Below are 14485 nucleotides of genomic sequence, written 5' to 3' on the forward strand. Positions count from 1 at the left end.
CTGGGTTTTATTCTTGATCATAGACTGTTCAGATTAAGTGAAATCATTTGATAATTATGTTGAACCCTGTAGTTTTTAGCAGATTCTGATACTTCTTTGATGCTCAGCCTGAATCATCCACTTGCTCCTGTGAGAATTCTGGCCATGAATCATTTGAAAAAGATCATGAAAACATCAAAGGTTTGTTTCAGATCGCTTTTGTGTATGATTTTTTTTTCTTACGATGAGCAGTGTAATTCTGAATAAGAAATTGAAGTTACCACCTAGAATTGATAGTGGATAATGATACAGATGAGTTGAATAAACCTCATGAGAGTACCTTAGACTAATATTTAGGACTGTATGCCAGTTGTCCCCATTTTAACAATAACCTAATAACAACTGCTTTTATGTTTCCACATTGACAGTTATTTGTTTATCTTTAGTGTTTTTCAAACTGGAATTTGTAGATTAATTCACATAGGTTCATTAATTATCTGAGAATTTTTTTAGTTTTGAAATTTGATTTTGGGCCGGTCACAGCAGCTCATGCCTATAATCCCAGCACTCTGTGAGAAGGATCACTTGAGCCCAAATGTTCGAGACCAACCTGGGCAACACAGGGAGACCCCCTTCTCTATAAAAAAGTTTAAAAAACAAAAAATTAACCAAGTTTGGTGGCACATGGTTTGGTCCCAGCTACTTGAGAGGCTGAGGTAGGAGGGATCTCTTGGGCGTGAGAGGTTGAGGCTGCAGCGAGCTATGATCACGCCACTGCTCTCCAGCCTGGGTGACAGGGCAAGACTCTGTTTCAAAAAAAAACCAATAAATTTGATTTTGATAGTCTTAATTTTAGATGAAGACATATTTTGGGACATTTGAATGATAACTTTTGGACACTGTTCCATGATTTTGGTGCCTGCAGTTTCATTTTGTCTTTAAAATGTTAGTGGCTTCAAATATGTATTGAGGCTGACTTTATTTGTAAATAATTTGGTCTAATTTGCATTTATACCAAAGGCATTGGTATGAAGACTTGGTAATGATGCGCATAGAATAGTAGTTTCCAAACTTTTGTCATTCAAGCAGTCCCTGTACAATTGTTGCTAAATTATAAATTACCACTGATAGTAGTATTATTTTCTCAAAATTTTTCTTTGTTTCAGATGGACTCATTATTTTTTTACATAGCCTTCAAATTGTGGGTGTGAGGTGCTAATTGTATATACATTTTACTATAGTTACTATAATTAAAATAGGAATGCTCCATCTGTGTCATATCTAAAATTATGCACCATGATTTGCATATTTCAGAAATTTCTGGAACAGAGTAAAGCGGTAATGGAGTTTAGTTGCCTTGTAGCACATGGCAGTGTAAACGTGCCAAACTCTAGAACTTGTGTCATAGCAATTAGAAGCAGATTCATATTACAAGTAAAATCATATGATCAGTAAAATTTAATTTCAGCTAATTACAACTAATCACACTAAATTCATCTTCATTTGAATTTTATTGGTTTTATAGAGTTTTTAGTATTTCCCTTGTAGATTTAAAAAAAAATTTTTGTTTTGTGTCATCTATATTTTAAGAAGGAGTTATACTTAATTTTAAGTTGATATATAAACAATAAACAACATTTAGATCTTTGAGAATGTTTCTTTAAAAGTGGCTGATGTAATATTCAGGTTTGAGAAATGTTGCTTTATTTGATCTGGCATGAATTCTGCTTTTGTAAACTGCCAATAGGTTTATTTTGTTGATGTGTTAAATAAATTCATTGAATAATAGTCTTTGCTGTGATAGGAGGATTTCAGTGATAAATTCTTCTAGAATAAAGGGGAGTCCTGGAATCTTCTGTTTCTGAAGTTATTCTCATCCTTCCTTCTTTTACTGCCTTTCTCTCCTGTTCTCTGGGTTTGGTTAGTTTTTCAGTGAAGGGCCGGCCCTACATACATTCAGCTTACAGGCTTGAGTATTGTAATTGCAGTTGATGTCCTCCTTTGCATACCATGTTTCATTTTCTTTTCTCCATTGATGACAGGACATAGGTTTTATTCTAAACTCCAGGTTCAGATATATGGCTGCTTATTAGCTCTTGAGGATTTTTTTAAATGATGGAGTCTTGCTATGTTATCCAGGCTGGCCTCAAACTCCTGGGCTTAAGCAATCCTCCCACCTCAGCCTCCAGAGTAGCTGGGATTATAGACATGCACCACTGTGCCTAACTTAATTTTTGTGAATTCTATGAATTTTCATTTTTCTCCCAAAGAGTGACCTATGTTTTTTATATTATTTAGTTGCCTGCCACATATAGATAGGGATATATTCAGGTTGATTAGCAGTCCTAGTTTTCTTTTTCTGTGAATGAATATACATTGTTTTCTTTTATTTGTTATATTTAAAAAATGATCTCTATTTTTGGCAGATTGGCTTTGTAGTACATGTCCTTATCCTTGTAAAAATTTAGATAATACTAGCTAGCTTTTAACAGTACTATGTGTAAAGCACTGTGCTACAGACTGACATGTATTTTTTAATCTTCTAACAACCCTTGGAGGTAGGTATTACTTATTAGCAAACCTGTTTTATAGGTGAGAATAGTGAGATCCAGAAAGGTTAAGTGACTTAAGTTACACAACTAATAAGTGGTAGAGCTAGGATTTAAATTAGACATTCTTATTCTTTAGTCTATACCCCGTCAATATCTGGGCTCTCACTTTAATAAGATGAACTCCTTAATTACAAAAACTATATTTGGAGTATACCATATTTACTATATTTACTATATTTTCACTGAAAACTTGGAAAGGATTTGTACCAAATAATTATTAATCTCAAAAGGCCCTTTAGCAATTATCTAGTTCTAGTGTGTTTCAGTCCTCATCCAGAGCAGAGCCTGTGTTAGACTGTTATTCTGGAGTGTTTTTCACAAAACCATACTTCCTTTCTAGTGCAAAGCCTTAAGAGATTTTTGGCAACAGCTAAATTAATGTTTTTCTTTTATTGCTCAGGAGGGTGTTGATGAATCTTTCATAAAAGAAGCTGTTTTAGCCCGATTAGGTGATGATAATATAGATGTTGTTTTGTCGGCTATAAGTGCTTTTGAGGTGAGTGAATTTGTCATTTGTTGAGGTATACAATTTTGTAAATTTTCTTGCCCTTCTCACTTGATTTCTCTGCTTGAGACTAGAATATTTTTGGAAATTATTTTTCCATGGGAAATTTGTTCTCTGGAGAGCACAGGCATAAGTCTGGTTAGGATAAACTCATAGGAATTCACAATTTGATATATTAAATATATATGGAAGTTGTTCAAACAGGAAAAATGTTTTGTGAATTTTTATATTGCTTTTAACATATTTTTATCAATAGCAAATGCCTTGGGACCCATGAAAATTGTCTTATGAATGCCACTTTTGAGAAATAGATCTTAAAACTTTTAAGTTGTACTAGGATTCCTGGGAGAAATTCCTTATAATTCATTCTTTTTAAAATTTGCATTTTAAAAGCACCATACATGTTTGAAGCAAGTACAAATCTACTCATGGATATTTTTTTCCCTTTAGATTTTCAAAGAACACTTCAGTTCAGAAGTGACGATTTCAAATCTTCTGAATCTCTTTCAAAGAGCAGAACTTTCAAAGAATAGAGAATGGTATGTATTCATTTCTCCTCATACTATTTTGAATTGATGAAGTTCTCATATCAAGTTCTTTCTATTTCTTCTTTTTTTTTAAAGGCTTTGATTACATGACCCTTTTGTTGTGGTAGTAGAACATATCTTAATGTAATACTCTCTTTCATTATACAGTTAATTAATTTGTGTTTGTGTGTGTTCATTATACTGTTCTCTGTGTTTGGAATTTCTCTTAATAAAATGCAAAAGGGAGTATATAATGTATGATACTGCATTCTGGGAAGTAAGATGGGAAGGACTTTCTAATTTGCTACTTTATGTAATTTTTACTTTATAATTAACAAATACCAATGTATTAAACAAATTAAAAAATAAGTTCAGAGACACATGATACCATCTGTGATAAGTTTTTAATGAGCTCTGTTTATTTCATTTTTGGCACCAAAGCTTTTTGCAAGGAAAAGTAAGTAAGCTCCATAGAGGATGAGAGTGTGTCTTACGTGTTTTTGTATCTACCGTATGGGTAGATATCTATCATGTAAGATGTACTTGGTTCATTTTTTTTGAGTGCCTGAGTGAACCTGATTTCCAGTAGAGTTGAGACATCTAGTGTGATATGTCTTATGTTATAGTTAACCTCTAGTGATTTATCTAAGAAAAATTATTATTATTTTTTTTTAAGATTAGACAGGATGAGCAGATTAAAAGTATTTTTGGCCAGGCACAGTGGCTCATGCCTGTAATCCCAGCACTTGTACAAAAAATAAATAAATAAAAATATTGTCACAGATAACTCTGTTATTGGCATGGATTTTAAGTGGTGTCTTAGTGTGTCTGAATAATAGTTTTGGTCAGGAGACCAGGATATTGTCAGTTAAGCTGGAGTAATGTAGTGATGAATTTTTGCCCAATTGAAGCCTTCCAATGTGTCTTTCAACCAAGTGTGCTTGCATGTCTTTTAGGTACAAGGTACTTAAGATAGCCACTGACATACTAATTAAAGAAGAGATACTGAGTGAAAATGATCAGTTGTCAAATCAGGTGGTTGTACGTTTGCTGCCATTTATGGTTATCAATAATGATGATATGGAATCTGCTGAGATGAAAATTGCTATATATTTATCAAAATCAGGAATCTGCTCTCTGCACCCTCTATTAAGAGGCTGGGAAGAAGGTAAAAAATTTAGTTGTTTTTTAGAAAAAGTGAACAGATAACACAAAAGAAAACAAGGAAAATTTAAAATTTATTGTTTGTCATGCTATATGCCAGTAAGGTCTTTTAAAATTTTTGCCAAGATAAAAAGTGTACAGTGAAAAGGAAGCCAACTCATAGATACACAAATTCAGAATTGGATACAAGGAAAAATAATAAGCAAACCTTCATAAACAATAGTAAAATGTTTGCCTGAATTCTTCATGTGATTCTTTGAGTGTTGGTGACATAAGAGCTCTCTGCATTCGATTTTACTTTACAGCTCTTGAAAATGTGATTAAAAGCACAAAGCCAGGAAAACTAATTGGTGTAGCAAATCAGAAGATGATTGAGTTGCTGGCTGATAATATAAATTTAGGAGATCCTTCTTCAATGTTAAAGATGGTAAGTATGCTTTGAAAGTCCACCTCCTGGATTTCCTTCTCATACTCTTATTAAATTCTCAGCTTTTGCTTTACTAGATTTTTCTTTAAAAAAATTTTTTTTTCATTCTTGAGTACTTGGTTTTACTTTAAACGTTACAGTGTTGTTTAATATATTCTGTGCAATGTTTGAAATCTTTAACATTTTATATATTTTTTCAATGTGGATCCATATCACACTCATAAGAATAATATATCCTTTTACCACCATTTTCTCTCATTCCCATTTAAAATATTAGTCTTTTTGTTGTTGTTGTTAAAATAGCAAAATATAATCACAAAGAGGAGAAAATTATCTTTGCCTTATTAAATAAACCTTTGTAAAGGATTAGATGTGTGATTTAAATACATTAACCAGTTGGCAAGTGCAATTATGTTCATTACAGTTTCTGAAATTATTCTTATAATTACTTAGAAATAAGTACTTAGTACTTTATAAAGGCTTTCTATTTGTCATCTCACTTTAAATGTAAAATAATACCTAGATAGATCTGAGTTGAAAAAATTGTTTTATGAAAATCAAGAGCAACTAGTAATAGAGTGTGTTTATTTTTCAAGGTGGAGGATTTAATAAGCATGGGTGAGGAGGAGTCCTTTAACCTGAAGCAGAAAGTAACGTTTCATGTGATCCTGTCTGTGCTCGTCTCCTGTTGTTCATCTTTAAAAGAAACCCACTTTCCATTTGCGATAAGAGTCTTCAGTTTGTTGCAGAAAAAAATAAAGAAGCTTGAAAGTGTCATTACTGCAGTGGTAAGGAAAGCAGAATCTCCAGAAAGTGGGATGTTGAATAAAACAACAGCCTGGCCTATTAGTCACAGCAAAACTGAAAATCAGAGGCGAGATGTTAAGTCTGCGGATACTAGCTGGATGAAGTGTGAAGCAGTCTTGGGTAGCAGTGAGATAGTCAACTAGGCACTCCCTTGCTTTTGCAGAAAGTTTAGTTGAATTATAAAATTTCAGGGTTGCAATATTTTGTATCTGATGCCTGACTCTCCTCTCTTTTATTGTCTTTATTGGATAATTACCCAAGCTACACCTAACTACCTCTAGTGATGAAGAATTCACTTGGTGTGTTAGTGCTTGAACAAAATACCATTTCATTTGTTTACTAAAAATAGATCTTTTAGGCTTTAAACAATTTTAATATTACATAGATGTGTATCCCTCCAGCCTACTAGTGTCTTTCATAGTATTACTAAGGGACATGTTTCAGCTGTTTACATTTGACATGTTTTGAGGTAGCAAGACTGTTTTTTTTAATATCTGCTATATGTAAGGATTTTGTTTTTATTTGTCCTCCAAATTTTAGAGGGCTTCTCATTATAGGATTTACTAAATGAATTATATCTTTTTCACATTTACGTGTACCCGCAGGATTTTATAAGTTCTGATGGTGGCCATTGTTAGCTAAAATGTGTAAACTTTAAAAAGAGTAAAATCTTCACATTTTGAAAAGTAGCCCAGATAGGCCCTTCTTAACTTCTATTTTTGGTGTCTTTTGTGAAATATGATGACCTGAACTATACTGATTCTCAGTGTTGAAAGTATGGACAAATAGAATGTTTTATTATACATATGTAGATAACAGGTTATTTTATATTGCTTTACTTTTAATGCCTTTCTCGAGGCCATGAGCATGTTTTTGCCTGTAGCAGCACATTGAGTTAATCAAATCCCTCACAGGAGACGTTACGTTGTAAATCTGGCTTTGGATTATTTTCCTTCGAAGTTATTACTCTGTACTGGTTGTACAGAGTCACATTTGTCATTTTCTTACACCTGTTCTGCATTCTTCTGGCATTTACAGTATAATTTCTAAACACCTAACATTTTGCTACTTGTTTAAAATCATCTGCAGGTTTGGAGATTTTTGCCATGTACCTTATTCAGATTAGTGGTAAAACGGTGAAATGAAAGAATTCCCTTTAACTATGTCTTGGCAGTCCAACTGTTTATCTTCCTGTTCTGAAATACACCTATTTTGGCCAGGCACGGTGGCTCACGCCTATAATCCCAGCACTTTGGGAGGCCGAGGTGGGCAGATCACCTGAGGACAGGAGTTCGAGACCAACCTGGCCAAAATGGTGAAACCTAATCTCTACTAAAGATACAAAAATTAGCCAGGCATGATGGCGGGCGCCTGTAATCCTTCCTACTCGGGAGGCTGAAGCAGGAGAATTGCTTGAACCTGGGAAGCGGAGGTTGCAGTGAGCTGAGATTGTGCCACTGCATTCCAGCCTGGGCGACACAGCAAGACTCCGTCTCAAAAAAAAAAAAAAAAAAGAAATATGCCTATTTATTCCTACCCTTTATTGGATAAACAGTTCATATGAATAAAGTTTGTTTTTAGAGATAATGTTTCAAAGTAAGACATAGATAAAATTTAACCTTGTGAATAGTGATAAACCTCTTTAAACATCCGACCAAAGCAGTTCTGTTAATCCTTTCCCCACCAAAATGCACACATAAACAAAACTTTTGCATATTATGGAGAGGAATTCATATAACCCATGTTCAGAACCCTTAGTTTGTACTAGTTTTTGTTTCCTTTAACATTTCAGGAAATTCCCTCAGAATGGCACATTGAACTGATGTTAGACAGAGGGATCCCAGTGGAGCTGTGGGCACATTATGTAGAAGAGCTCAACAGCACTCAGAGGGTGGCCGTGGAGGACTCGGTTTTTCTTGTATTTTCCTTGAAAAATTTTGTATATGCACTGAAAGCTCCTGAATCTTTTCCTAAAGGTAAGATACAAGCTGTGAATCTTTTAAATGTGATAGTCTGCAAAACTGAATGATTGACTCCACAATGACTGTTTGTCTTGAATAAAAAGCTCCCGGCATGTTCATGTAGGGTCTAGCATCATTTATCTTTCCATGTCCTTGTAGGTGATATATGGTGGAATCCTGAACAACTGAAAGAAGACAGCAGGGACTATCTGCACTTGCTCATTGGGCTGTTTGAGATGATGCTCAATGGTGCCGATGCTGTTCATTTCAGAGTTCTGATGAAACTTTTCATAAAGGTACAAGGCTTCTCCTTTTCAGGCGTACTCTACCCTTAAAGAAGATATGGCTGGCCTGCAATCCCAGCACTTTGGGAGGCCGAGGCGGGCGGATCACTTGAGGTCAGGAGTTTGACACCAGCCTGGCCAACATAGTGAAACTCCATTTCTACTGAAAATATAAAAATTAGCCAGGCATGGTGGCGGGGCCTGTAATCCCAGCCACTTGGGAGGCAGAGGCAGGAGAATTCGCTTGAACCCAGGAGGCAGAGGTTGCAGTGAGCCGAGATCACACCACCGCACTCCAGCTTGGGTGACAGAGTGAGACTCTGTCTCAAAAAAAAAAAGATGGGCTGGGCACGGTGGCTCACGCCTATAATCCCAGCACTTTGGGAGGCTGAGGTGGGCAGATCACGAGGTCAGGAGATCGAGACCATCCTGGCTAACATGGTGAAACCCCGTCTCTACGAAAAATACAAAAAAAAATTAGCCGGGTGTGGTGGCGGGCGCCTGAAGTCTCAGCTACTCGGGAGGCTGAGGCAGGAGAATGGCATAAACCTGGGAGGCGGAGCTTGCAGTGAGCAGAGATCGCTCCACTGCACTCCAGCCTGGGCAACAGAGCGAGATTCCGTCTCAAAAAAATAAATAAATAAATAAAAAGATACTGTGGGTTATTTGGGTTATGACAGTTTATAATGTAAACGAAAGTAGACTTGTAAACAGTGAAGAGTATATAATAGTAAGCACAGGCCCTGTAAAAGAATACAATCACAATACTCATCAGTAGGTTGAATAGAAACTAACATTGCTACACTCCTACTAATATGTTAGGCCCATTACTGTATTTAAAAATAACAACAGCCCAGTCTTTTTGATTGGTTAATACCATTTAAAAATGTGAATACTGATGTTCAGAGAGGTTATTTAGCACACGTGAAGTTACTCAGGAAATTTCATCCCCAGCACCAGTGACCTCCACGTTGCCAGGCCCAGTGGTCAGTTCCTGTTCTTGCCTGACTTGTTCTCTCTACAGCATTTGACATGGAGTTGGCATTGCTCAGCACATTGTTGAAGTATTTTCTTAATTAGGCGTCCCAGATACCGCTCCTGTCTTGGTTCTGTGTTTTCAAGTGCAAAGTTATAGTGAAGCTTCTGAATATCACTCTTCATTGACATCTTCCCAGTTCATTAAAACATGGAATATGGAATAATTTGAAATGATTAGACAAAGCAAAACTTTGCCTTAAATTATTTGTTTATTTATAATTGTACACTAATGAAAAGAGGATTTCGAACCAGCTTATTTGAGTAAGAATTAAAAGTTTGCTTTTTTTTTTTAATTAGGTACATCTAGAAGATGTTTTTCAGTTATTCAAGTTCTGTTCTGTTTTATGGACCTATGGTTCTAGCCTTTCAAACCCATTAAACTGCAATATGAAAACAGTGCTGCAGACTCAAGCTCTTTATGTGGGCTGTGCAATGCTCTCTTCTCAGAAGACACAGTGTAAACACCAACTGGCGTCCATATCTTCTCCAGGTATTAAAAGTAGCATTGTTATGTTTTGTCATGACCAACTGTTCATGCTTTCTCTATATGGTTTATGTAGTTTGGAAAATTATAACTTAAAAAAAAACAGCAGAGGGCAGGCGTGCTGGCTCACGCCTGTAATCCCAGCACTTTGGGAGGCCGAAGCAGGCAGATCATGAGGTCAGGAGATCGAGACCATCCTGGGCAACATGGTGAAGCCCTGTCTCTACTAAAAATACAAAAATTAGCTGGGCGTGGTAGCGTGTGCCTGTAATCCCGGCTACTTGGGAGGCTGAGGCTGGAGAATCGCTTGAACCAGGGAGTCAGAGATTGCAGTGAGCCGAGATCGTGCCACTGCACTCCAGCCTGGTGGCACAGTGAGACTCCACCTCAAAAAAAAAAAAAAAAAAAAAATCTATAAAGGCCAGGTGAGGTGGCTCACATCTATAGTCTCAGCACTTTGGGAGGCTAAGGCAGGAGGCTCACTTGAGGCCAAGAGTTCAAGACCAGCTTGGACAACGTGATGAAATCCTGCCTTTACAAAAAATTCAAAAATTAGCTGGGTGTGGTGGTGCTTGCCTGTAGTCCCAGCTACTCAGGTGCCTGAGGTAGGAAGATGGCTTGTGCCTGGGAGGTCAAGGCTGCAGTGAGCTGTGATTGCACCACCGCACTCCAAACTGGGCAACAGAGCCAGACCCTGTCTCAAAAAAAAAAAAAAAAAAAAAAACAAAAACTATACATCTATACATATTTCTGTTTACTTCTAATTTCTGGTTACATCTAAGTATTGCTTTTAAGTTACTGGCACTTGCAAAATCTCACCAAACAAAAAGTTTAATAATAGAAATGACAGGTGATTATATGAGTTCTTAATAATCAGCTATTCATTTTCTGAGCTGTAGCAGCAATGGGTTAGATGTAGAAGTCAGATCATCATAATACAATTTAATAATGAACTAACAAAAACAAAACTCTCATGCATTTATCTCTTTTATCAGGCATAAATCATATTCAGGTTCGGCATTCTCTAATGAAATAACTGAAAGTTAAGTTTTTTTATAATGTAGAATTGCAAATTTTGCAAAAGATGCAGAATTTCATGAAACAATGAATGCAATATTGAAAAGTGGTTTGACTTACAGAGCTATTGACATGAGGGGATGTGGCAGAATTAGAGAAGAGTGGTTGAAGATGAAAAAATTGATTAGCATAATGGACATGATTGATGCTTCAAACTGGAATGTTATTAATATCAGAGGCATAGGAGTGGCCCTGGGGAAATTTGAAGATGTCCTTTTTTTTGTTTTTTTGTTTTTTTAATTCCAAAATTACTCTTTGTAAATGTTCTATGAAAGCAAAGTGATGATCGTGTACTTTCCCCTGAACAATTCCTCAGTGTTTATTTTTTTAGTTCTTTGAAAGAGCACATAATTACATTTGTAACCAAATTTTGTTGCATATAAAGTAAAGTAGATATGTAATTTCAAGTTTTATATCTAAAATAAAATTTCCATAAAAGTAGTTTTTTATTCACTTACAAAATTTCAGTCTTTATTTTAGGTGAGTTTACTGTTAAGGTTTTTCTAGTTGTATTTGGATAAAAACAACTCCCTATACATTTTTTAACTTTAACTTTTCAATTAATATGGACATCTTTCCATATTAATAAATGGAAAAATTTATGTTTTTACAACTGCCTGCAGAGTATTCCATTGTATGGAGATAGCAATTTATTAAAATAGTTATTTTCTGCTAAACTGGTGGGTTTTCAAAAAGGTACATATATTTTATTTAGAGATAACTATTTCAGTTTTCCAATTTGGTATTAAATGTTTACTGTCCTTTGGCAATGGCCTCTGAGTCATATATGTCATTTTGACTGTAAATAGCAAGATGGAAGAACTTCACTTTTCCACTGGTATTGCCCTTTGTGGGATGCTTGTGTGGAAGAATTTGGGCTTTGTGAAAAAGATATATTGCAGCTGCAGGGGGCTGGGAGGGTCTTTTTTTCCGTGGGGACACTGAATAAACAGTTGTATGCCTGCATTTTCACTGCAGCCCATCACATGAAGTCAGGTGTGGAATTTTCCACTTGTGTCATCTTGGTGCTCCGAAAATTTGAGATTTTGGATTTTTTGGATCAAGGTTGCTCAACCTGTATGAACTTCTTAGGCAGGTTTGAAAGCTTGTCAAGCTTTATCTTAGTATTTCAGAAATGGAAAGTATAATGGATAATTTCTAGCAAAATATAAATGACTGTAGTTTGCTGTAGTAGATATGAAATAAAGCTTAAATAACGAATTACTGTAAAAGGAATTTAGATATCTCTTTGTTCCAAAGACATCTTTTTAAAAACCCTAGCGCAGTTGGTCTCACAGATGCATTCTTACTAGATCTTTGAAGCAGATTTTTTCAGTGTTGTTGAACTGGGCAGGGCATAGAGAAGGGAAGCTTCCAGAGTCTTTGTTTAAAACTGGCATAACACTGAAAATTGAGAAAGCCTACAGACAAAAACTATAGGCCATGTTGCTTTGAATAATAATATGTAAGAATCCTAAATAAAATATTTGCAAATAGGCTCTAGCAGCATATTTATAAAAATCGTTTACCTAGCTAGAGTTCATGCCCAGAATATAAAATTGGTTCAGTAAAAGGAACTATGTTAATATAATTGACTGTATCAGTGAAGGACAAAACCCATAAAATGTCCAAAGATTTGAAAAGGCATTAACCAAAAATCAGTAATCCTGATTGACAGCAGAATAGGAGTAACATGATCAAAAATTCCTCAAATCTAAAGCTAGCATTTTCACTTCATAATTGGGAAAACAAAGGCATTCCTGCTGAAATCATCACTCTCATTGAACATGATTCTAGAAGTGCTAGCCGGCAGAAATAGACAAGTTTCAAATACTTATGGAATGTATGAACATAATAAAGCCAAAATCAAAGATCTGTGAGATGGTTATGTGGATTGTTAAATGGGACATCTGGCTATCCATTTGGAAACATTAGAAAGTTTGACTCCAACCTCATTCCTTAGATAGAAATTTCATGTGAACTAAAGATTAAACATAAACTTAGCTCTGACATTAGAAGAAAGCATGAGGTACATATGATCTCTCCATCTAACTATAGAGATAGATACTTTCTAATTTCACTTAGAATGAGGAGGGCCTTTTTAAGCACCAGAAAAAAAGTAGAAGAAAAATTTGACTGTAACATTTCTCTATCAAAAAGTAAAATCAAAATACCAGTCTGGGACCAAATATTTGTAGAGTACGATGCACAGGTGGGTAATTTCCTGTGCACGCTTGTACAAGGCTGTATGCACAGCGGTGTTGGTTGCAGCATTGTTTTGATGACAAAAGAATAGAAACAACCTAAACTTTACCAGTAAGGTACCGGTTTTTAAAATATGGAAAATACATTGGAGTATACTTTACAATTAAAAAAGAGTGATTTGGCCGGGCACACCTATAATCCCAGCACTTTGGGAGGCCGAGGTGGGCGGATCACCTGAGGTTGGGAGTTCGAGACCAGCCTGACCAACATGGAGAAACCCCATCTCTACTAAAAATACAAAATTAGCTGGACATGGTGGCGCATGCCTGTAATCCCAGCTACTTTGGGAGGCTGAGGCAGGAGAATCGCTTGAATCCGGGAGGTAGAGGTTGCAGTGAGCTGAGATCATGCCATTGCACTCCAGCCTGGGCAACAAGAGGAAAACTCCATCTGAAAAAAAAAAAGAATGACGTAATTTGGATATGTATGTACTTATGGAAAACACTCCCAAGAGTTTAGATGTGCCTGTAATCCCAGCACTTTGGGAGGCCGAGGTGGGTGGATCACTTGAGGTCAGGAGTTCGAGACCAGCCTGGCCAACATGGTGAAACCCAGTCTCTACTAACAATACCAAAATTAGCCAGGCGTGTGGCATGCACCTGTAATCCCAGCTGCTCGAGAGGCTGAGGCAGGAGAATTGCTTGAACCCAGGAGACGGAGGTTGCAGTGAGCCGAGATTGCACCATTGCACAACGTCCAGCTCAGATGTGATAGTAGTTGGTGTAGAACAGGGTTTATAATATGCTCTTATTTGTGTATTTTCAAAAGAATGCACCAGGTAACATATGCCTAACCTTTCTCTGTAATGCTAAATATTCAAACAGTGAACAGTCTTCAGAGAAGGAGTTTGAATTCGAAGGGAAACTTTTTATCAAGTACCTTTGGTACTATGTAAATTTTGTACTGTTTCAGTTTTTAAAATTGTTTCTTAAATTTTTTTTTTCCTTTGATTTTAGTGGTGACATCTTTACTCATTAACCTGGGAAGCCCCATAAAAGAAGTTCGTAGGGCTGCCATTCAGTGTCTCCAGGCCCTCAGTGGAGTGGCGTCCCCGTTTTATCTGATAATAGATCATTTGATTTCTAAAGCGGAGGAGATCACTTCAGATGCTGCCTATGTTATTCAGGTAAGCTCGTTAGCAAAGAAGATTGAGTGTGTTCATGCCTGTGTGTACTCGAGCAGTTTTCTCCATTCTCAACATTTCACTGTGTAGGGATTTTGATGGACTAAGTCATTGGATTTAGGAACTGATAGGTCAATATCTGTACATCTGTCTCCCCCTACTTTTTAAAAGATAGCAATGTCATATTTCAATTTTGCTCTTTTCATTGGATAAAGGATTAGTGTATAGCTTT

The 14485-nt window shown here is 36.2% G+C and overlaps 1 protein-coding gene across 1 annotated transcript in view; it reads left to right on the top strand.

Moving 5' to 3' along the window:
* The window catches only part of HEATR1 (HEAT repeat containing 1), a 53728-nt gene that overhangs the window by 13560 nt on the left and 25683 nt on the right, over nucleotides 1-14485 (top strand). The window contains exons 12-21 of the mRNA XM_054476536.2: nucleotides 73-180; nucleotides 2992-3087; nucleotides 3547-3635; nucleotides 4580-4791; nucleotides 5093-5214; nucleotides 5811-6002; nucleotides 7814-7997; nucleotides 8142-8278; nucleotides 9602-9794; nucleotides 14087-14256. Of these exons, the coding sequence (XP_054332511.1) occupies nucleotides 73-180; nucleotides 2992-3087; nucleotides 3547-3635; nucleotides 4580-4791; nucleotides 5093-5214; nucleotides 5811-6002; nucleotides 7814-7997; nucleotides 8142-8278; nucleotides 9602-9794; nucleotides 14087-14256 (1503 nt within the window). The remainder of the gene's footprint in view (nucleotides 1-72; nucleotides 181-2991; nucleotides 3088-3546; nucleotides 3636-4579; nucleotides 4792-5092; nucleotides 5215-5810; nucleotides 6003-7813; nucleotides 7998-8141; nucleotides 8279-9601; nucleotides 9795-14086; nucleotides 14257-14485) is intronic.

Source organism: Pongo pygmaeus, chromosome 1, assembly GCF_028885625.2.
Source record: "Pongo pygmaeus isolate AG05252 chromosome 1, NHGRI_mPonPyg2-v2.0_pri, whole genome shotgun sequence".
Classification (NCBI taxonomy): Eukaryota; Metazoa; Chordata; class Mammalia; order Primates; family Hominidae; genus Pongo; species Pongo pygmaeus.